We start from the raw sequence: 25,188 nt of genomic DNA, 5'->3' as shown, positions 1-25,188 counted from the left end.
TTACCAGAAATTATAAATGTCCTGTAAGATATGCATGTAATTTTAATGAAACCATAGGCCTTATAATGATTTGCCACATATCAATACCAATGTTATATTTAAATTTGCCGCTTTAGGTATTTGGTAAAATAACTTTTCAAAGATTAAAAGAAAACAAATATTATTATGAGATAACTGTTTTGATTCAGCAAATCATTTTTTAATTCTCATTATTTTATTTATTATTATTTGATTGGATAATACGTATACTATCAAAGTATATTCAGTGAGAGTTTGAGAACTTTTTGAGAACTCTTACGGATATATTATCAGCTATTATTTTTAAATATTTTTTTTAAATTGTTTATTCTAACTACTTATCGCGTATTTTAGCAATGCTTGCATACATATATGATACTTTATTACATTAAATAATCTCAAACAAATATTATGTGATTATTTTGATAGATGTACATTTTATCTTTTATAAGTGATTTAGTTATACTGAAATGAATTATATACTTATGGTTTCTTAAATAATCTTGTATAATATTCTACTCTCATAAGTAAATTATACTGAAGTACATAAGTTATATTATCTGATATATATAAATAATAATAATAATAATAATAATAATAGTAGGCAAGTTAAAACAACTAAGAGATAAGTACCATAAGTGCAACTATAGTATAATATACAAATTCTTACTATAAATTATTTTTTATGAGTATTAAGTTTATTGAACTACGAAAAGTAGTTTTTTATCTTAAGAAATTATTCGCATTCATTTGGTTAATTATGTGTCTTTATTAGCTGACAATTGACATAATTATGGTTCCATATTTATAATTTATAATATATGGTGATTTAGATATAAACATTAAATGCTTATTGTAAATTGTAATCACTCCTATATAATTTGTAAATAATAATTTATAATTAGCAAAAATTCAATTCTTTATAACATTCGATTTAAAGAATTGTGCATTTTTATTAAATTCGAATAGATTTAAATCTAACTATATTTAATTTAATAAACTGCATTATACCCATAAAGTTATGTACAAATTCTTCTAATTCTTCTAATTTGTTATTTATATTATTATAACACTCATTCAATTATGGCACTAAGTTCTTATCACACAATACATTTTTTTTTATGCATTTTCTATCAAATAGAGTATTATAGGTATGTCACAGTATTGTTGTTTAAAACTTCTATAAAAGTCAATTTTCTTTAGCCTATTTGTGTTCTTGTTAAATCTAATAGTTTTTTTGTTTGATCCATTCAGCTACCATCATAGGTCTACTACCCTTGATTTATACAATGAATAATGTAAAAGATCATATTATGATATTTTATTTAAATTATATTCATCTGATTTATCATGTTCTTCACATCTTTATTTGTTGAAGATAGTATACAAAATAATATTGAAATATCGTATTTAGAGCCTATTCAATACAGTAATATGATTCTTCGCGAAATTATTTTATTTTATTTTTTTCAATAAATAATGAAATATACCGTCATTCAGTTATGTATGAATCATATTCATATATAACAATAAAACCATAAATCTGAGCGTGCATTCATTTAAAGGAAACATAAAGAATTTTTCTACATATTTGTAATGTATAAAACGAGTGTTTTCTGTTGAAAGTAAATAATAATATCGCATCAAAAATGCTCACTGCAGTCTACAAATACACGTGTTGTTATATTTATGTTCTACATTTCTACGTGTATAGTTGTATACCCGCGTTACCTAATAACTTAATATAATTTATGCGTTTGAAATGTATTGTAAAATGTGTATATCAGTGGCAGGTTACCCTACAGGCAAAGTAATCAGGTGATTGGAGCGGCAAATTTTTCGCACTTAAAAAAAAATTTATATATTAAATTATATTGTAATTTATGAATATATTAGTCATAAGTCATTACTCATTAGGTTATTAACTCACTGAATACTAAAATGGTTTCGATGAACGCGATCAACTCAAATTTTTATTATTAGCAAAAATATGTTTTTTCCTGGGCACGGTGTATTTAAATACAATCATAGCTATACATTATCGCGATAGCCGATATGGCGAATTGGCGATACGACGTTGTTTTTGTCAATAATAATTTATTTTCGCAATGTATTTCTATATGTATTTTGTTCTTTAAAAAAAAAAGTTGAAAATGATACGGCGGCAAATGCCCTGCATGCTTGTAGGCGGCAAATTGCTTAATCCGCCACTGGTGTATATTGATTAATCTAATTCGGTATGTAATGTTCAAATTTACATAAATTTCACATCAAAGTATAACACATGATTATTTATTTTTGGTTGCTATATGCCTATATATTTATATTATATAAAATATGGAAATAATATTAGTATATTATATTGATTTAAAGACAATAAAATGAAATTTATCAGAGACAACGATACATTAATAATAGAAGTAATGGTTTAGGTTAACAAAATATCGTAAAATATTTTTTTAAAGAAATTCAACAATAATATATTATTGTGACCATGGGTAATGGAAGTCCGGATGGGTGAACAGATAGATACATAAGATCTTCTTTTTATGTTTGTAAAACACAAAAAATTAAATAATAAATAATATAAGTATTAAACGTAAACAATAATATAATATGATTTGTTCAGAAATATTTCACGTTGAAATTGTTAAATTTTTAAGGCTACATAATTTCATATTGGATTATTGGTATTGGATTTTTAAAAGACTTAATTTAATTTATTATAAATGTAATATTAATGTTATTAAAACATAGTTGCTTCTTTAAGTATTTTTCTGCTAATATGGTGTACCTTATAATATAATTAATATCTAGTTTATTGTTGATTACCTCACATATTATTTGTCACTATTTTCAAACTAAATGTGTACTTAGGTACCACTTCAAACTCATTAATGTCTTAAAATTATAATTATAATCAAAATCAATTTGTATTCTACAATACAATAATTAAAATTAGTAATAATAAAAAAATAATCGGCGACATGGGCCATAGCTTTATACATAATTTACATTATACTATTACTTAAAATTTACATGTTTTAGGTGACAATTTAATTACAATAATAAGGGGAAGGGCTGTTGACTATATTTATTCTAATTAAATGTATTTATTTATTTTGGTTGTCCTGAGGAATGACATGATTTTTTCGGGTTGACAGTCGGGTCCGATTGATTCGTATAAGTTGGTTGGTATATTTAGTTTTTCTCTTCTTCATTTGATTGGCATTCTGTCATCAAGTGATTTACTGAGAGGGTTACTCCGCATGTGGTGCTTTCTGACGGTGGTTGGTTCTTCATGAGTTGTCCATGTGTGAGGTGTGTGTGTTTGATTCTGAGTAGGTGTATTATTATTTCGTAAAATTAGTTTGATAATCTACATAATATATTAATAGAAAATATAAAACATTTTTTTTTCATAAATTATTTATTATCCGACATATTATAGTAACCTGTAAAATATACAGCTGGTTACCTCTGACTGAGTTAAATATAATAAATGAGTTAATTTTTTGTAATATTGGTGTACAAATAAAGTATTAGTAAACCAATGGATTATCAAGCGCATTGATTACTTTTATTTTATAACATATACTCATATAGATATAATAATTAATACGTTTATGAAAAATGTTAACAATGATTTATATTTGTTTACGTATATGTAACAGATGTTGATTTCGTAATGATTCGGTCGATGATTAGTTGTGATTTCAATTTTATCAGCATAATTTTAGATTTTTAGAGTAGAAATTGTTGAGTGTTTATAAAAATAATTATTTATTAGTTCTATTACTTTACGTTTACATATAGAAATAATTTTAAAATACACACAATACACATCCATCAGATAATATGACAGGTTAATTATAAAAAAAAAATATTCGACTAAAAAAACTGGAATACTTGTATAATATGGGCATTTATGTTAGTTATATCAGTATTCATTTTTTTTATGTACCTATATGTATATATTTTCTCTTGGTTTTCTTTAGACATTGCAATTGATGGTATAAAATAAAAATTAGAATTGGAAAAAATATGAATAAAATGATCAAATAACAAAACCAAGTTACCTATAAAATTAGTCGAAAATTCTATGAATATATAATCACATAGGTACTATTGTATAGTAAAATCCGATAATTTCCTCATTCTGATTAATTGTAAAAAAATAACTTTACATTGGTAGTTTAATAAAGTTTTCTTTCCTTTTTAATTATCTAAAACAATATTCAGAAATAATTTGTATTATCAATTTATTCTCTTTTATTTTTATCATTTTGTTTATTAATATTCATACAGTATTTTTAACGATTTTAGATTTATCTACATGAAGAACTTACAGTTAATTATTAATTATTATAAATGAGTTTATTAAAATCTATGATAAAGATCATATATTTTTTAATAACTTATTCCTTAGTTTTATATTAACCTATTTTTCTTTGGGTGTTAATCCAAGATATACCTATATGATTGTATCATAAACATGCTTCGTACATATTTGAATTTCCTTTCCTATCCGAAACAATTTATCTACAGATTAATCATTTTTATCTTCTAACTTAGCAATGTTAGTTAAGACATAAAAAAATATACTGTTGTGGTTTTATTGTTTAAAATACTCATATACATATTTATTGTTTGTTATTGAACCTTGCCAAGATTATATAATATTTTTATTTCTATTTAATTTCAGTAACAAAACTTAGGTAACTACAATTGTTGATATGTTATAGCACTAAAAGTACTTATTGTTTTATACCATATCTGAATTTTGAAAGTTCCAAAATGCAATTAATCCAATATAGTGTTTTTTACGGTTTTGCGTTTATAGATTATTGTATTTTTTACAATTAGAATAGTTGTAAACTTGTAAATAACATAATGTACACTCTATGACTCTGTTATAATTCGGTGATACATTAAAAAAAAATTTTGTGCTGTTCTTGTTATTTTTTATTTTTTTTTTTATGATGTTATGTGGTTATGTTAATAAAAAAAAATGTCCTTTTGTACACGTAGAATATAATAAAACCATCTCCATATTTTATTCGCTGTGATTACATTTTTAAACTAAGGTATCAACACTAATTATAATAACTGTAATAATGGTAATAAATAAGATAACAAATAATATTATCTGTTTTAAGAAAGTTATTATAGTATTACAAATTTACTTTAAAAAAAACTTTCAACTTATATTAACACATATAATAATTTCTTCGCTCAATGGCCCATGTTGCCGTAGGTATATATACATTTAAAAAAAAATGTTCCTTACATAATTGTTGTAATAGGTTATAATACATATAATATCAAAAATTAAATTTAGCTTACTCGTGTGCACTGTGCAGTAAGACATAAAACAAAATTATACTAGTGTTGGTATTCTCTTAACAGTTGTTTTATGATGCACTGTGAAATAATGAAAATTTAAAACTGTGTTTTAACTTTTTAAATCGTTTTACATCTTATGATGCGATGTACAATCGTTGCAAAATGATAATTTTATCGTATTAAAATTTGGACTTTTGGCTTGCATGACCCTTTGAGTTTAGACAGTTTACTGCAGTGGTCATTATTGATTTTAAAAACTCAATGTATTTTAATTATACACAAAAACAATACTGGTATATTATAATAATTTATGAGCACGATGATATGTATGTTTTACCGATTTATTGTAACCTGCAGGACCAGACGTAATTTTCTTGCAGTTCTGTTTTTTACCTCCATGAACATGAAATATGAATATATTTTTAGCACATACAATAATTATGGTCTAATGAACATCATATAGTTCGACAGGTTATACCTGTCGAACTGACCCATAATATATTATGATAGATAATATGATAGAGTATAATATATACCTATCGCTGGAGATAACGTTTTTACAGGTTTGAAATCTTTCATAATTTTGTTATGTTAAAGGCTAACCCGCAGGTGATTTTATTTAGATAAGATAATGATGACTGTATTGTGTTGAATAGATATTTAGTGAGATCTAAACAATTTTTTTATTGTAAAAAAAATTTATTTCACATTTGTTATTTCTTAATTTAATCATTCGTCTTCCATATTACGCATTGTAATGTTGTGTAATATATGGGTATAACGTAATTGATTATATTATAGGTACTTATAATATAGGTACTTATAATATTGGTCGTATATAACAGTGATGTATATTATACACATAATAATAATTTAATTTTACCACGAAAAAACAAAAACATAATCCAAATTATAATATGATAATACACGTAGATGACGTTTATTCTGTTAACGCCGACATCATCAGAAGTGGAAAACGTTATTTTTCCGATCTTCATACGACTCGTATAAGTACTATATTATGCATCTTTGTGTAACAGCTAGGTAAATGAGATATAAGGTGCTATGCTTAATACTGGCGTTAGTCGGATTTATCTAGATTTTCCGACCGAAAACTACTGGCAGCTCTTAAATCTTAATAATATGCCTGTTACGCTGCATCACGGTATAGTAATGATTGTAATAAAAGATAACAAAGTTGCGTCAAAAACATGTTTGAAACTGTACACACACCTATCGACGAGTGCGATGAAAAGTTAATTTGTTGTGTGATTTATCGCTGCCGTAGAAATTATAACGGTGCGCAAGCTATAAATTAATGGTTGAGCGTTTTTTTCACGATTGCTACTTGTCCGCATAGTATATGGTATAGTCTACGGTATAGTGACGATGACGTCGCGTTCGATGTATAACTCTATTTCTGAACAGTTCTAAAATTAGCGGCCCGCTTTGTAAAAATTTTCTCCAACAATCAAAACAAGGCCACGCGCTCGCCTTGAGTAACTCTTCGTTACCTATCGATACAAATTTTTAAATTTTTTTTTTTTTTACCTCTTCCTGTATCGTATTATTTTAATGTTTCCCGTACACATCGCTCTGGCAGAAGGCTCCATTTTCATATTCTAAACAAAAACAAATAATATTATTATTTTCAATATTTGTTATATTATAGGTAGATAAATATGACTGCATAAAAAATATTGTGCTTGTAGTCCTGTATACTCATATAAGTACTCTAAATATTAACAATTACCAAAAGTAACTACACTGAAAACATATTTCAAGTGAACGATCAACATACGTACAATTTATTATTTATTTTTATAACAATACCTCATTATATAATACATATATATATACTGTACATGTATGTTGGCAATTCTATTGATCTCTAATATTATGTTTACGATCGAACGGTAAAATTCAAGTGTAAATACTTAATGTTCGTTATATGTTATACTATTTGGTCATAAAGTTCATTACTTTAATAACAATATATTTTAATTCTTATTATACACAATGTTATTATGTATTTACAAAATTTTTAATTTTGATGCTAACAGTTGAGGAGGTACGCGTTGTTTTATGTTTAAGTATAATGGACGTTTTTTAATTGCATGCCAATTGTAACGTTATAATTTTTTTTAGTTAATAAAAACCAATTTAACAAATTATAAAAACAACAAATAACTAGTAAAAGTCGTGTTAGCACGAGATTTACAAAATTTAGATGTATGATATGATTATTTACATAATGGATGTAATGTCATTGATTGCTTGTCTTATTTACCAAATATTTAAATTTTAGAAACCATAACCCAAGTTAAATTAAGTAAACTATTCATTTTTAAATCATCTGGCTAATGAATGAAAACTAACCGGTATTTAACTATTTTAAGTATTTTGTTTTATTGTGGATTCAGTACCACCTATACAAATAACCTGTTTATAATTCATTATGCAATTATTTGAATAAAACGTCAATATTTTTAAATTAACGTCTCAAGCTTTAACAAACATTTATATGATCAATTTTATTTGTAGGTACCTCTTACAGTGTTTTTTCAGTTCACATTAATAAATAATAATTGTGTAATATGTATATTCTATTTAGAATAAGGTAACACGCTTAAAAATAATTAATTTAGCCTTAACAAAATGTATAATATAATCGTATACACCAATGTGTATATAAAAACAAACGAAAGAACTTATCTTGGGTCATATTACCTAACTTTTTTCTTTATTATTTATTTAATAATTCTTTTTTTTTAGTAGATTGGTTTCATTAATTATGTGTTGTGTGTACGCATGGTAAACTACAAAAATGTAATGCTCAAAAGATAATGAATATTCATTATTGAAATTATGTGAAAAAAAATTTTCATTTGTTCATTTTATGTATAGGTACTATTGACAAAAATATAAATAGGTAGTAGATTAAATATATAGGGAACTTATGCTATTAATGCATACTAAAAGAAATCAATTTCGATTATCAAGGACGAACGACACTATTCCATAATCTAATCAATGTTCGTATCTATGTATAACAATTATTATATTACCTAAGTATACTTGGCGATATAAACTCGTCTATTATTTTGAACAAGATAAAATTAATATTGTGTCTTACATTTATTGAATGGAAATATTCGTTATTTTTTAATACCACTATCTATATTAATATGATATTTTTATTTACGATAAACCTAACCTATGATGTATTGGTGTGTCAACGATACATATTTCAATTTCATTCATGATAATTTTGTTGTACATAATGGTCATTACCCGTGGAATTACCCGCAGTTTAATTAATTCTATTAGGTACGTCAACGAATAAAAGTGCATAAATCATTCATAATGTGTGATACACTTTCATGTACCTAATATTAGGTCGTGTATAAACAAAACCGATAAAATGTTACCTAGTTAAATATTACAATATGACAAGGTGTACCTATTCTGTTTTTGTGGATATACCTAATTTGAAATTGTTGTGCACACAATGCTTAAACAAATATATTATAGATATATACATTATACATAGGTACAGATAAAGAATTAAATGTACATTTTAGTGGCATTGTTTTTCGTTTATCCGCTATTTTAATGAATTGGTTTTAATTCAGTTACAATAATCGTTTTATTTGTTGGCAAATTCTATAGCTATGAGTTTTTGTTACAAATTAATATTATAGGCACTTTAAATATTTATTTTCGGTTTTATTATTTTAGAGCGTTGTATTGACTCCTCTGCTTTGATAGATAAAAAAATTTTGGAAAAACATTTTATATCCTTCAATTGAAAGTTTTGACATAGTTCGAAACCTAACGAATAGTGTCCTTTCCGAGTAGTCTGGCTGGTTTTTTTATGATAATTTATACGATCCATGTTTAAATATTGTGGTTCGCTCTTGCATAATTATTAACATCTATAATCAGTATAATATGCCTTCGGCTTGACGTGTATGAAAAGCTATTTATTTCTTTCTGAACGTTGTCACAGTTGTATATTTATTTCTACACGTTTTAAGATTTTTTTTTTAGTTTTGTGAAATCAGTTGGTATATCGTTCGTAACAGAATATTATAGTGTAGGTATACGTAACGATTATACACGGACTTTGTATAATATTCGACTAACATCAGTATTCATATTTCGTGTTAATTAGACAGATTAGCGTCTGCTTGTATATACATATAATATAGTATAATATATATTTAGGTACCATCGTACAACGAATTAATTTATAGTTTCTTTGCTGGGTGACATTAATAATAATAAGTTTAAAATGTAATTGCAAGAGTGGTCAATAAAAATTTATTGAACCAAAATCTGTGAGAAGTTGGTCGGCCGTTTTATATTAGGTATACCGCGAAACAATAAATCAGGATCGTGCGCACACCCATTTTATTACATATACTCAGCATCACCAATATACATACTTAAAATACATGCATATATATGTATATATATTAGAGCAGACCGTAGCCAATACAAATAAAACTAAATATTTTGGACGCAGGTCAGAAAATAAAATATTTTTGATGAGATGTTGTTGTTTACGTGCAGTATAGTATCTGCTAATTACTATATAGTCTAAAAGAATTAAACCTATTCGTATTATTGTGTTCATGCTTTTGAAGATGTTGGTAGTATAGACTTGCCATAATAGAAGTTTAAACATTTCCGATTTCACGTATTCCTGTGTGTAAGTTTTTGCAATTTTAGCGTTGTCGCTCTTTATACAAATCGTGTATAATTTATTATACATTTATACAATATAAGTACACTCTAGGTACTGAATTGGATTAAAATACAGCCATACAGATATATAATATTATAGTCATTAATTATTAATAAGTTGGCATATTTTTGTGTAGATAATTATTGAAAATCTGTTATTACTTACATTTATTGCCTAAGAACATTAAAATTTTAACGTTTCTCTGAAGATTATTGTAATTAAGTATTATATTTTATTTTGCTCATAATTTTTAAGTAACGACAAGATTGTTTGTTCTTAGACTACAAACTGATATTTAATTAATCATTGTAGATAATTAATAAATTAACAAATAATGTTCATTTATAATCGTTTGATACATTTTATGTTGATTTGGTGCTATTTGGGTTCAAAAACCGTTATATTTTGATAACACTAGTATGTGCTACCTACCTTATTTAATATAGATATACTAAAAAATCGATTTTATTATTTATTCAGAGGTTTTATAATTTACTTTAAATCTGTTTTGTATATTATTTAAGTTCATCATTAAAAAAGATCATAAATCTTTGATAAAATAATAATATAATTGTGTTATCTGTTTTTAAATCATTTTTTTTCTCTTGAAGACTTGAATAATAATATTTTAGCCTTACATAAATTATATTATGTATGTTAACTTAACTAATGTTATATCCGAGATTGCTGATATGTTGTTTATATTTTTACCTGCTCAATTATTATGATAAATCTAATAGATTAACATTATAATATTATATAAACTAATATTATAAATCGTAAACGGATCGTATAGTTGAGGCGTTGTGCCATATTTATTATACTCCTATTTTACTCGTATAATAATATCGTATGCGCGTACCCGTTTCATAATTACTATAATATAATATATTATTATGAAAAGCGGAAAAATACAAAAATACAAAAAAACTATGACGTATATTTCAGTTATTACTTTATAATATTATATAGTATATAGAACGTCTTGTTTTGAAAATGATTTTACCGCTGACCGCGATTTCTTATTAGTTATTGCTTGTTATACAGGTAAAATCAAGAAAAAAAGTAAAACTATCGATACGCGTTACCTATAAATCGTATAAATCATTAATCATAATAATATTGTGCATTAATTTCTAGTATACTTCTTAAACCTGCACCGCAGCCTATTGATTCAGATCCAGTTTTGGTTGTTGCGCGTTTCACTGCAACCAATTCGGGATCGCGCGGTGTTATAACAAAAATACACGAAAATCTGGTTCGCTCCGAAGGATTTTATATTATTATTATTATTTTCCCAAATAGGACAAAACGTGTAACGCCAAAACAACGTTCTAAACGGTCTAGAAACACATCTTGTATAATGTATTCACAAAATGTAATTATTTCGACGTGGAGTCATCGGAGGTACAAGCGTATATCTATATTATAAAAATTATATATATATATATATAATATAATATTTTAATTCAGCCGAAGTCTCTTTTAAAAACTAATGCGTAGTCACCGAATGTCTTAAATTATTCAGGTGTCAGACATATTTTACAATTTAGTTTCAGGCACGCAGAGATTGAAAGTCTTTTTGTACCGAATACAATAATACTTGTGATATGCAAAAAACCTTCGTTAAAATACGAAACGCCGTCGAAAAAATCTGTTGTACATAAATTTCGGTCGAAGTGTTTTTGCTACATAAATTGTTGGAGTTTTTTGTTGTTTTTTTGAGAACGACTGTGTTGGAAAATTATGTTATTCGTTTAGAGATGGTTATCTTAGCGTAAACGTCCGTCGACCTGAAGTAATAGTCAGTTGTCACAACTGTATTGATAATAATATACGAATTGATGCAGTTTACGTCATAATGCAGCTGCATGCACTTGATGTGGGGGAGGGGGTGATTGATATTTATTCTAGTATATAAAATTATATCACATATTATACTTATTGTGCTCAAGGGTGCAGATTGTATATTTCTTGTTATAATTTTAAAAAAAAGTATACAAAGTATACATATACGCCTATTTAAATATTTTACAGGACTCGCGGGGGTTCCGAATTCTATAGATATATGCGTTACCTTCGTATTAGGTATTATTTTTTTTACTCTGAAAAAAAGATTTCTGACAGCCAAGCAGCGTAGAATATCACCTTCCAATACTTTTGTTGTTTTTTCTATCAATCATCGTCCAATATTGTGTCCAACGTCGCGCCTTAGAGTGAGAGTGAGTGATTACAGTTAGTAGAGACATTATAATTTCGGAAGAGGATTTGTTTATGAAAATGCTCGCTTCGCTATTTTAAGATCACTGCTTGTCTTGAAACGCTGTGGGTGTTTCATTTACATATTATATGCGTAACTTTAACTGCGCCTGGACCAGGACCGGTAACCAAAAAAAAAAAAAAAGTGTAAAAAATACAATTATATAAATACGTATAATATAACCTATCATAGATACACATAATATTATCGCCGTCGTCGTCATCGCGTTGGGACGGTTTTCATATTCAATTAGATACCCTTATTATTAATGATATTATGGCCAACGCGAATAATCATTCATTTTATCAGTTTATATATACAATATTATTTTTTTTGCTCGCGATTGAAAACGAATCTCAATTATTTGAAGGCATATATTATTCGTTTATTACGTCTACAATATGCATCCGTGTGAGCTGGCTGATAGGCTCGGTTCTATATTATAAAATAATAATATAATTATAATGAAGCGATGATTAAAATCAATAAAAAATTTAATAATTCTGGCCAACTGCGTGGCGTTGTCATTATAAATATGCATAATAATATGATGAATGCTTTAAACTAACCGCTGCGGCGTGTGTAATATTGTCTATAGGTACTTGTAAAACATATGTTTTGCGTCTCCCACCTACTCGCATGTATGTCGTATATATTTATATACTTACATTCAATGGATGCGTAGAACTATATAGAAACTATATGTCTATAGTTTAACCATGGAGGTTTTCAACGTTGGTTTCCGAACGTTCGATCAATACAAAGTTTTGTACTATAATATCATTATGATTAATAATTATTGTGACTTGTGAGTATTTATGACACGCGTGTGTCGACGAGATTCGTGTCATCGAATCGTTAAAAAACACCCGTTTTCTTAACAAACCAATTTTGTATCACTTGAAAAGTTTTTCGGTAAAAATAATAATCATATAGGCATGGTTAAATAATATACCTGCTTGTAGTACTAATTCTTTAATACAGTATATTATATTATGTGCCAATATTGGTATTGTTTAAAGCGCTTTACATAATATTAGATTTGCTATTGTTTCTTCTTCCAAGTGACTATTTTAAATCATTATGCAACAAAAACGTGTCTATGTTTATAACAACATGTGTAATTACAACATCTTCCTTACGGATGAAAAAATAAATAAAGTCTGAAACACATATTATATAGTATTGCATACATAATTACATTTACCGTACTTACACGTGTATCAAACGCTAGGTAAAATTATCATTTAAATAATATACATAATTTTATTCCGTGTAACGAGTTCCTCATGAATATCGAATGACTTAATTTTTTTTTTTTTTAATTTGAGCTTTGTGAAACGAAAATGTCTAGAGAACAAAAATAATATCTATATCTATTATATTCTACCTACTTATCGATATTGGTTTCGTGGCATATATTGACTCGGTGCTGACTGCTATCGTATGTGTTGCCTCATTAACAGAAGTAGGTATTACCTACGGTTGTTATTTAAATTTAAAGTGTGAAAGATGCAATTTTTTTTATTTTATGTTTTTATTGGGAGTACTGCAGTTATCCTATTATTATTACGTATATAATGTTCTCCATGGGTTATCGACGTGTATTGACAGGTATAACATTGGATATTGCTATTATACATTTATAGTTACAACAACTTACTGGTGTTATCAGCGCTTCGTACACGTGAATCGTGAATGTTCAATTATTATTATTATTGTATACGAGATAAATTTCGACAAAACGATGATAATCGAAATACATTATACGTTGCACGATTTCGTTGCCGGTAGGTGAGCGCTCGCAATGGTGGTCACTCTGTGTAACAGCTGTCGACTGGTCTAGTCTAGACTTGAATAATATTATTCAGTTGCGTGCTAGCTGCCAGTTAATTTTTTTTAAGTTTCGTGTGATCTCTCGTACACTTTTAAAACGAATAGCATTAGTTTTGTTTTTAATAATAGATCTAAAGTTTAAATTCCTATTAGTAGTACAAACGTTTAAATTCATTTTATTGGAATTTTTATCACTATTATTTTAATTAAAATTATTATTTTACTTTTATAAGTTTTACTATATCTGAGGTAAATCTAATTGAAACATTATTAACATTTATATTTAACTTCATTACATTTTGGTTTGCTCTCTCGCCAAATTTAAACTAATTTTTAATTTAATTTGTGTTTATATTGTGTTAGAACGGTTTTTCGAACGAACATTAATTAATTCTTCTCATCTATTTTTGCGTAAACGCATGTCTTTTTATGGATAATATCAACCAATTTAACATTTTTGGTCGTGTCTATCTACTAACTCTTTAATAGTAAAAAGAAATTATTTTCGCAGAATGACGTAATAATGCTTTAGAATTAAACCGGTATCATCGTTCTATTAAGTGTATTCAGTACGCATAATAAAACAAACCATTTAGAAGATAAAATAATTGTTTAATTTATTTTTTTATTTTTTTATATGACATAACTTATAAGCTATAATATAATATATTAAACATAAAATTATCTTTTCTTTAATATATTACAGTAAAAACTACTGTATAAATTGTTATCATCATAAATACGTTATTTTCTTTCAATATTTTAGTTTTTATTTTACACCTACTCCTGCACATGTAATAAGTACGTTAATATGCCAATTGTACATATTTATTTGTGTGGTATTTGGCTCTCGGTTCGGGTGAAGTAGTGTGTGCGGGAATGTGGTCCGAATTGTAAAGCCGGTAGTTTAGCTATTTCAACTCGTAAAATTATTTTCTGTTAATTAGTGAAATCATTTCTTGTTTTTTTGTATTTTGTCATCATCGTAGTCGTCATTCGAAAGCCTTATGGTTTGAATTTGTGTTTAGCAATTCGTGTTCATGTAAATGTCAGCAGTTAACAGTTCGTTGACCCAGTCGAACATAGATTATTCCTATTATTGTTATTATTATTATTATATTAAATTAATACACTTAAACGTCTTAAACGCGCATTACAATGTGCATTTAGGCATAAAAAATATCTAGTTAATGTTAACGTATTGAAGCTTTATTATAGTTGTTGCGAAATAAATAACCTAGGAGGTACCTATGGTTTCCCATAAAGTATGAATGAAATTGTTTATTTTTAATGCCGATTAAACGCGTAATGATGAGCAGGGAATTAATTCTCTTAGATTGATATATGAATAACTATTTGCAGAACTGCCTTAAAAATAAATACAAATAATTATTTCTTTTAGCATAATAACGTGAAATAGTAATAGTAAAAAATACTGCTGTCGTGTGTTAATTCGATCCAAAATTGATAATTAGGCACGTAAAATTTACAAACATAATATTATATATTGTGTATAACTCTATATAGTGATTATATTATCATCGCGTTGATTATTCGTATAAGTATATACTACAAGAGGGAAATTAAAACGGCGTCGCTACTATTATAGTCTATAGGTATCTACTGATAACGAAACGGTGCACCGAATAGTGATATAAGGTTACCGAACGGCCTTGAACTTTTCCATTGCAAAAGCTTTGCCGAAATCTGCCGAGAGCACGAGACACTCCGTCGCAATATAAATACACACACACACACGGGCTCACTACACATGTTATACGCGGTACATTTTAGTTGTACCCGACGTACATGTTTCGGACGCCTGATTTGCATTATCCTATATAGGTACACTGTACTGTCGTGTTACCTCTGCAATTTTATTTTTTATTTTCTTACCGTGAACTTCTTACCACGATGGCAATCGAAAATAAACGTCCCAATTGGCACATTCTTGTCGGCCGCCAGTTGCCAAGTAGGAGAGGAAAAAAAAGAAGACAATTAGAGCGAAATAAAATAAAATGTAAACCGATAACGTGAAATAAAAAAAATACTAATAATAAATACCAAAAAGATAATATCGCATGTATTCAAAAATCGAAAATATGCATAAGTATTGTTTTTAAAGGTTCGATTTATTTATGTTTTTGCAGTGGTGTGGAACACGGTGACGAGATATATTCACTTTGCCAGTTGTCACCAGTCGTCAGTAAGCTCGCCGTCGAGGACAAACCGTCGTCACTTCCACCGTCTCCGCAGCAACAACAGAAACAGCAACCAGCTGTCGTCAAGAGACCGTCGTCCACGGAAAAAGTGTTCAAGCCCAAGTGCCTGGTGGACTCGGCAACGTTCTTGTTACCGGCCGGAAATGGGCCAGTTTATTTGGATGTGAACAGCGACGGGAAACCGAGAACCGCACCGCAGCCAACCACGTCGACGGCCAGCGTCATCAAGAAGAAGCCCAAACCGTGTTCGGAAAGCCCGAAAGCCACCACAGCCAAAATTTTCGCCCCACGGACCGAAGACATGAACAAAGGGTTCCTGACGTTTTCGGACGACGACACGGGACTGACTAGTGAGTGTATACCATTGTCAGCTTCTGTTTGTATATTACGCTGAAACCTCTAAATACCATCGGACACTTTCGGTTGCTGAAATTTTCTCCGCCATTCACAGAGGTGTCCTTTTGCTGTGAAGATTTCTTTGTATATTTATATATAATTTTGTTACAACGCTTTGTCTTATAAGGATACGTTATATGCTATAAAGCTATGCATTTTATCGCTATTTTTTGGTTTTTAGTGCTCAAAGACGAACCGGAAGACTTGACTCACTTGGCCCCAACGGCCGGTGACGTGTGCGTGCCGCTGGACACTTGTGGTCTCGGGCACCTGGGTCTGTTCATGTCCGATGTGCTCGACGACCTCATACTCACCGACTGTTCGTTGGCGCCGTTCGACTCTATGCCAGCACCGCCATCGTTGCAAGACGCGTACTCTTCAGCCTCCCGGTCTTCACCGTCGATGCACCACCTACACCACCATCACCTCCACCACGGCAGCGACGACCTGTCGCAGCACGCCGTTGCCGACATGTGCGACCCTACCATGTCCTCGCTGCTGGGTATGGACTTGGACAACAGCCCCAACGACTTGGATCTGGACCTGTCGCTCAAAAACCAGTTCATACCCCTGTATGAGGACGACCTATACCCACTGTTGTCGGACGACCTGCTGTGGGGAAGCGGCGATAGGTCGCCGTCACCCAAACCACCATCTGCCGTGACCAACCACCAAGACACCAGCAACAACAATAATTGGTGAGCGACGCACGAGTTATCGGCGAAAATACAGGGGAAATCTTATTTTGTGGTTGAAACTCATGATTTAGGGGGTGTTGTACTGTCGACGGTAGTTTTTATGATGAACACACAGTCTTATAATCGTTCTGTGTATCTTTTTCGTATAGGCATTTGCCGTCGACGGAAGACATCGTCGGGCAAGACGTAATCGACAGTGACGCGCCGCCGTCTCCGAGTCTAGCCAAGTTACTGCAGAAGACCGACACGGATGCGCTGCCTTGCAGACAGCAGCATTTCGACAGCGGTGGTGGCCTCCTGCACTTGGACGGCGGCGACTCGTGGGGATCGATCAGCAAAATGTTGCACCAGCGGTACAACTCGGGTGGTTCTCCCCCGGCCGAACCAACCGCTCTGGCAGGTAAGGGTTTCGTCATTGGAAGCGTGCTTGTTGTCATACTATTTAAACAACACATTCGCATATTTCGTCAATATTGCTTTGTGGTGTTACAATGCGCTAATCGTTTCGGGCTATTGTGTTTTTGTTTCGCAGATCACCGTCACAACCATAACAACTCTATGCGACTACAACAACAACAACAATCAGACTGCAACGTGTCGACGGCGGGAGTTGCTCGAACCAACGGCGTCGGTGTCAAACGAACCGGGCCTAACGCCACCGCCGCCACGGCGCCGTCGTCGTGGAAACGGTGCCGGCAAGAAGAGACGGCCAAACAGGGCGCATCCAATAGCGTGCTGATGAACTTGTTGGTCAGCGGTTGCGACGTGAGTGCCGGTTACGTGTGTTTCACGTCACCCAAGTCGAAAAACTCTGCAACGGCCGCGGTCGCGTCCGTCGCGTCCCAACAGCGTCATTCGCGTTTTTACGAACAGCAGCAACGGCGCAACGTGACGGCAAAGTGATGATCGCGTATATAGTGGACTTGAGCGGGCGCGCGGACGTGTCGTTAAAATATTATCGTAGGCGCAGCAAACGGCTCGGTTGGGGTACCAAAGTGTTCCCATCCTCCAGTGATATGATTTTATTAAAATTATATCGGTACATGCTCAGTACCAAGTATCGGTACCAACTTTTCCAGTCGGCCGAATTCCCGGAGAGATCAGCAGCAGTCCCCTCCCGTTTCCTACCTCTATTTGCGCCAACGATGTAGTATTAAACGGCACGTGTGTTGCGCCCGGTAGGAGTAGGATATTATTTCGAAGATTCTCGTAATTTTAAACTTACTATCTACCCCCCCCCTGCTGATAAAGGTGCACTCTGTACATAATAATATATAGGTATAATACGTGAAGACGTGTGCGCGTTCGCGTGATCGATCCCGTACCAGTCCTTCTAACCGGTGATGCGATATGGTTTAGATACGAACTTTAGATATGTGTATATTGTTGATTATATTGTATAACATGAGAGCAATACTCGTGCACGCTTGTTCTTCCGCGTTTGTACAGGTAAAAACACCCGTGTTCGTCGTTCAGGTGTTAGAGATGCGTCGCGGAGGAGGTGCAGCGAAAACGGCCACGATTTTCGTTGGGGTCATGTGGCCCGTTTTTGGCCGGGGATTATATTATCATAGTATAGTTAGTATATACACGACACGTGCAATACAATGCATATAATATAACAACGATAATAAATATAACAATAATACACCACATTTGTTGATTCTTATATGCGTATATTATATTATACTCTAATACATTATCGGTTGTATTATACTCCTTTATAGTCATTCTACCATAGTATATGATATTATAATAAATGTTATATTATTATGATTATGTACCTATATTTTACGTTAGGCGACTGACATTTTCAGATCCTGTGGTGGTGCAACCGTCAACGACTGTGAATTGTTTACTGTTTATTATTATTTGTTTATTATACACACACACACATATATATATATATATATATATATATAATTTATGCTATATGAAATATATAGTTAATAATATTTTATTTTGTTTTAGAAATAATTTTGTCTATATAATAAATAAAAAAACATTTTGGTTTTTATTGCTCTCTTGATCCTTTCATTAGTAGTAGTAATAGTAGTAGTAGTAGTCATCGAAGTGGTGGCTAAACTGTGTACCTCTTTGACTCTGCATGGACAACGTCTCTAAAACGTGTATCGTTTTTTCCTGTACGATGAAAATGAAAATATATGAGTAAAATCTGTTGATTTTCTAAAGGCTGTTATGACGCGACACATGGCTGAAACATCGGCAAGTGCCGTAGTCGAATATCAGATTATTTTGGTCGAACGTGATCAACCTTTATTATTATTATACGACTTTCTTCGTCAATGTAAAAAATCGATTTTATTAAAAATAATAATCATTCGGGGACCGTGTCGGATATTCAAAGAATTACGAAAATTTAAAATTAAACTGGTCCGTCTGTGTCGAAAGCTTTAACCCCCCTAAACCTATACTTATAGTTTTATGAAAATTCGAGTACCTGTATACTCGCCCCGAATTATCGGATCCGAGGCGACGGCCCTTGAGAGAACGCTTCGTCGTTCAGGGATATCCAGATTCGTATACTATTTTATCGTCCCATTATAAACACTTGACGTTATCGTATTCGTCGCCAAAAAGACCAACCGCTCAGGTGTACAACGATGTAACTAAACGTTAATATTGGTATTTAAAGCGAACAGAAATTCGAGTGGCGGCGAAACGGTTTCGTTTGAACCTGCTGGATATAGACACTATAATGTCAAAGAGGGTCACCACCACCGCACGCTGTGATAGGTGTTAAGAAAGAATACGCGTAAATGGTTAAAGACAGAGTACGCGTGAGAGAGTGAGAACGTAATATGCGATATCGCTTTGTTGTCTTAATAGGAGGGAGTGCAATGCCTCTCTTAGGTCAGTCGTATTCGATTTACAACCCTCGAATATGATGATCAAACCGTTGTCTGGATTTCATTCGCGCAGGGTTAAGGCGTTTGAGTATTCGTGACCTATTTTGAAACTGTCGATACTCTCGTTCTCGATCGTCGTATCACGAGCATTTTCTTTTTAGCGATTAGTTTGAGAAAATATGTTCGATAAATCTTTATAGCTGAGCGCGTCGTAGATTATCATTAGATACGTGTCGACGATTGCGCCGCAGAGTGGACATCCAACTTCCCTCCCTACCCCCTCTTACGATTATTATTATTATTATTTATGTTCTGTTACTGCCGATGGACGTTAACGTATTTTTTTTTTTTGTGTGTGTGTGCCGGTATAGGACGACGCTGGAAAATCGATGGATGGCAAGAACTCGATTGTGAAAGATGATTCACAGCCTAGGCACCGATCAAGGCTAAAGGCGATTTCGTGTCTGTTGGACCCGTTCAGCACGGCCATACCGTCGCTGATGGACCTGACCGAGCACGACTACGACGTTAATGCGCCGGCGGGCGGAGCGCTGCTCCAGGGATCGGAACTCCTGAAGGCCCTGGAAATCGGAGGAGGAGGAGGTGGTGGTAACATGGCCGCGGCATAGATTCTGGAAGATTAGGAGCAGGAGTAAGAGCAGTAGAAAAATATAAACGAGTTTTCCGAGCTGTAATCGATATACAATCTGCGTATATCACACATACGTATATTATTTAGTACCAATCATATCCGTACACAAAACTCAAATGTCATACTACCATTCTGCTATCCATTAATTTTATAATATTATCATGATAATATTTCACTCTATGTCATTTTAATTTTTGTTGTTTTTTTAATTTTTAATCGCTCGTCAACAATAATATAAATAATAATAATAATTTAATTGTTTTGTACAACGGTTGTGCGCAGGATAGAGCAGAGGAGGACAATCTGTTCGAAGTCTTATCTCATGATAACTACAAATACACATCGTAGCGTGGCTCAGGGCTTGAACTCATTAGAGTCCGATTCCTTTCGAAAAACCGTCGCGATGAACGAATTACGTCAATTATTATTTTTGTCTTTATCTGTTGTCCTGCCCGACATAAATCGCGCATATAATATAACTGTTCGCCGTTATTGTTGTAATTATGCTCCCCCGTACAAAAAAAATAAATGTATGCCCTCGAAATGTACGTCCCTCATCTCTGCTCCGAGTCTTCTTATTCACATAACATAAAAACTATATATTATGATATCATATTCTTACACATTAATCTCTTCCAATATTTTGTTTGCGTTTACCATCGCTTGCTGTGTACCACTTAGTTTTTAACTTATTGATTTTTTTTTCGATTTTATGTTTAGCGAAAAATATTACGCACTGCCCACGAATAGCGCTGGTTTCGGGATAATGTGCTCAACCCCGCGAAAACGATTTTTATTTGGTTATCATTATATTATATGTACTGCATTTTCCCAGAGAGTATACCGATATCATTACTATTATAATTATTACTATTTTTATTTTTCTACTATTATTATTATCGTTGTCAATGAGAAACTTCTTACAACTGATCTTTATTAATATTAAGTTTAAAATTAACATTTTTTTTCTACGCCAAAAGTAAACTTCATAATCTCTTTTTCGGCTACCGAAATTAACTTATAATATGTACCTAATAACCTTTATATATTGTGTAATTTTAATGTTTTAATTTTGTAATGGAGGGGACGCATGATGCAAGAGTGTAGTAAAACAATTTAAGAGCTGTTACCCATAGGTACGTAAACAATTAAGTAATAATAATAAAAATAAAAAAAATATAGAATTTAAAGTTACTGTAATGTTCTGTAAATGTTATTCTCATGTGGTGTGTGATCGTTGAGCGCATAGTACCTATACGCTATAATATAACTGCTCTTAAATTGTTTATACTCGCAGCTAAAGGATTTAATTTATAGTGAACGGTGATGGTTTTGTGTAATACACGTCCGAATGCTCAAATATTATTTTGTATAATTCTTTTTAAGATGGAAAAATTATATTTAGTGATATTTATTAAGAGACATTTACGTGAGTATAAGCGTTTAAGATATTTTTCGATACATTTCTTTATTTTGTTAACTTTTTTTTGTTTTTGATTTGATTTTTTTTTTCAAAGTAGTTATTTTAGTTAAGCAGTTGGCATTGTTTGCTATAAATTAATATAATATATATAGGTATATATATATAATATTATACAAATAAATAAATATCATTGTTATTACTATATGCTTAGATACGTTCATCTATACAATTTAAAACATAACCATTTATAATACATATACATAATATATTATCACATATAATATAATGGTGTGTTAAATTATGTATTTCCCGTGCAGTCTATCATATAATAATCACGCATTCGATGCCCGAAATCTTCTATCACGCGAAAGCGACGCCAATACGGAAACGTTTTGTATAATATAATAACATAATATGGCGCAGGTATGCAAGATTTCGGTACACTCGGGTATACATAGGTAGAGCTTTTTTGGGGTATCACCTACCTGTAACCCCCGAAATCTTGTCGCACTCAACCGCAATATTATTTATTTATTTTTATAACATTTTAGTACCAATGATACTATTAATGTCTAATACAAAGCTGCAATAGTTAATCGCTGTCGTCGGTGTCAAGCTCAACTTTTCCTCTTCTTTGTAAATATATTATATCAAATTACCTCGATTATTTTATTATAGTATGTCTATCCCGCTCGGGCAGGTCCGACGAATCCGATGACCACAATAGTGTGACATTTGACTCGGGACAAAAGGTTCATGCGACCTCACTTTTACGTCGTAATATAATTAAGTTATTTCGCGATTATTAATTATTTTATTAATATTATCATCATCTAGTTAATTATACTTTTTGATAATATAATTATCATTATGACGCCGTGCAAAATAAAACGCATGAGTAGCAAATTTCGGGAGAGGATTGGCGGGATTGTGTTATTATCGTGCCGTTGTATTATTATATGTACCTATATAATATATATGTAATATCGTAGTTGATTTTTAATTAGATTATCCAGTTCAAAACCCGTCGACCACAACTGCAACTTTTCTAGCCTTTTCACGTGCTGACTTAGTGTACGTGAAGGTACCTATACCGTTTGCTGCCGTGCTCATATAGTTAAGTAAGGTCGATAAAATTTTGTTTTTATGTTACATAAAATCATTAAATTGTGTAACTGTTTACAAATTACCTATACCTACCTTTAATTTAATTTTTTTTAAACAGACAATCGGCTAATTACTACTGATTAGACGTGTTGTTCAATTAAAAATATTACCTGTCTACCTTTACTCCTATATAATGTATATGCCTATATATGCCATTAAATCAATGCTCGATTTAATAACAAAATTAAAGCCGAGCAAAAGATAAACTGTTCAACGTCTAATTACCTTTTTAATATATTATTTTACATAGATATAGAATTATATAGTAATTTATTATTTTATTATAATGTGTGCGATTGTGTGTTTTCGTGTTTGTTTATAAGTAATATCTGATAGTTATGCCACATTACTCGAACATAATGAAATACAATTTATAGTTAATTTAAAAAGTAACTCATAAATATGAAAAAAATTTAAATTGGCGTTACCTTTTAAAATATAGTTTTTTCAGAGAATGGCGCTTGGTTGTACGTTGTACTATACAGAGTGATTCACCAAACATATGCTCACACCTTGAGTTTTCTTTAATAATATATGTATTTAAATTTTGAATTTTTGAAATTTTAAATACTTGGGATTTTTTGTTCTACTTAAAGAGAGTATCTCACAGTGACACAAAATTCTAATCCTCCAAACTTTCCTCTTTTGTACTGTAAATTATTTAGTGGATAATTTTTATGAAACTTTTTGTACTTATTCAAAATTCAAACTAGGTGGTCTGAATTTTAAATTAAATAATATATACAAATCGAAAATTCCAAAATAATTATTCACTAAATAATGCACAGTAAGTAAAGTGAGGTGAGTAGTACAATACATTTTAAGATTTAAAAAAATAAAAATTTGAATATATTCATTATTAAATAGAAAAATAAAGGTGAGCATCATGTATAGTGGATCTCCTTGTATATTATTATGAGTTTATGATTAGGTATATTTGCTGGCGATATACATTCATTTTGTTCAATATAATATTTTTATTATTATAAGCCATCACTTATAGTCTATAGATATTTCAAGGATAATAATTATTGTTTCATAAGACATAATAAGATAGAACATATAGGACAGTTTCTTTTTTTTGTTTATTGACTTAATAAGTAGGTACCTCTTAATCGTGAGGTAAATGAGTTAAGCTATGTAATTTTTATTTTATTTTAACTTAGAACTTGACTTGTTGATATTCTATTCAACAGGCTATACTGCGTATTTACTATACTGATGTTCAAACTCGTGAAATATTACATTTGAAAAAATTAATACATAATTTTTACATATACATACATATAGTGTAGACATATGCGTATTATATATAGGTAGATATATAGCATTCTTGTGACGCCGGTAGGGCTAAGACGTTTCAATTCACGAAGACATTAAGGAAACTTCAGACCTTTGCTCGCATAAATATGATGTTATAGCAAAACAAATTATTATTATTATTATTAAACGATTTCTCGAGCGCGTCATAATAATATGATGTAAATGTGCGTTTACCCAAAATGCGTTAAAATTAATTTTTTTCTTGCTCATCGAATCGACCTTAG

At 30.7% G+C, this 25,188-nt stretch overlaps 1 protein-coding gene across 1 annotated transcript in view; it reads left to right on the top strand.

The window, feature by feature from the left end:
• The window catches only part of LOC107162645 (uncharacterized), a 51,630-nt gene extending 28,870 nt beyond the window's left edge, over nucleotides 1-22,760 (top strand). Inside the window, exons 8-12 of the mRNA XM_015509642.2 lie at nucleotides 16,364-16,785; nucleotides 17,013-17,529; nucleotides 17,679-17,929; nucleotides 18,062-18,294; nucleotides 20,771-22,760. Of these exons, the coding sequence (XP_015365128.1) occupies nucleotides 16,364-16,785; nucleotides 17,013-17,529; nucleotides 17,679-17,929; nucleotides 18,062-18,294; nucleotides 20,771-21,028 (1,681 nt within the window). The 3' untranslated portion in view covers nucleotides 21,029-22,760. The remainder of the gene's footprint in view (nucleotides 1-16,363; nucleotides 16,786-17,012; nucleotides 17,530-17,678; nucleotides 17,930-18,061; nucleotides 18,295-20,770) is intronic.
• The last annotated feature ends 2,428 nt before the right edge of the window (nucleotides 22,761-25,188 follow it).

The sequence above is a fragment of the Diuraphis noxia genome, unplaced genomic scaffold, assembly GCF_037042655.1.
Source record: "Diuraphis noxia isolate RWA-SAM2 unplaced genomic scaffold, SU_Dnox_SAM2 contig0003, whole genome shotgun sequence".
In the NCBI taxonomy this organism is placed as follows: Eukaryota; Metazoa; Arthropoda; class Insecta; order Hemiptera; family Aphididae; genus Diuraphis; species Diuraphis noxia.
This window is presented reverse-complemented; position numbering and strand designations above follow the sequence as displayed.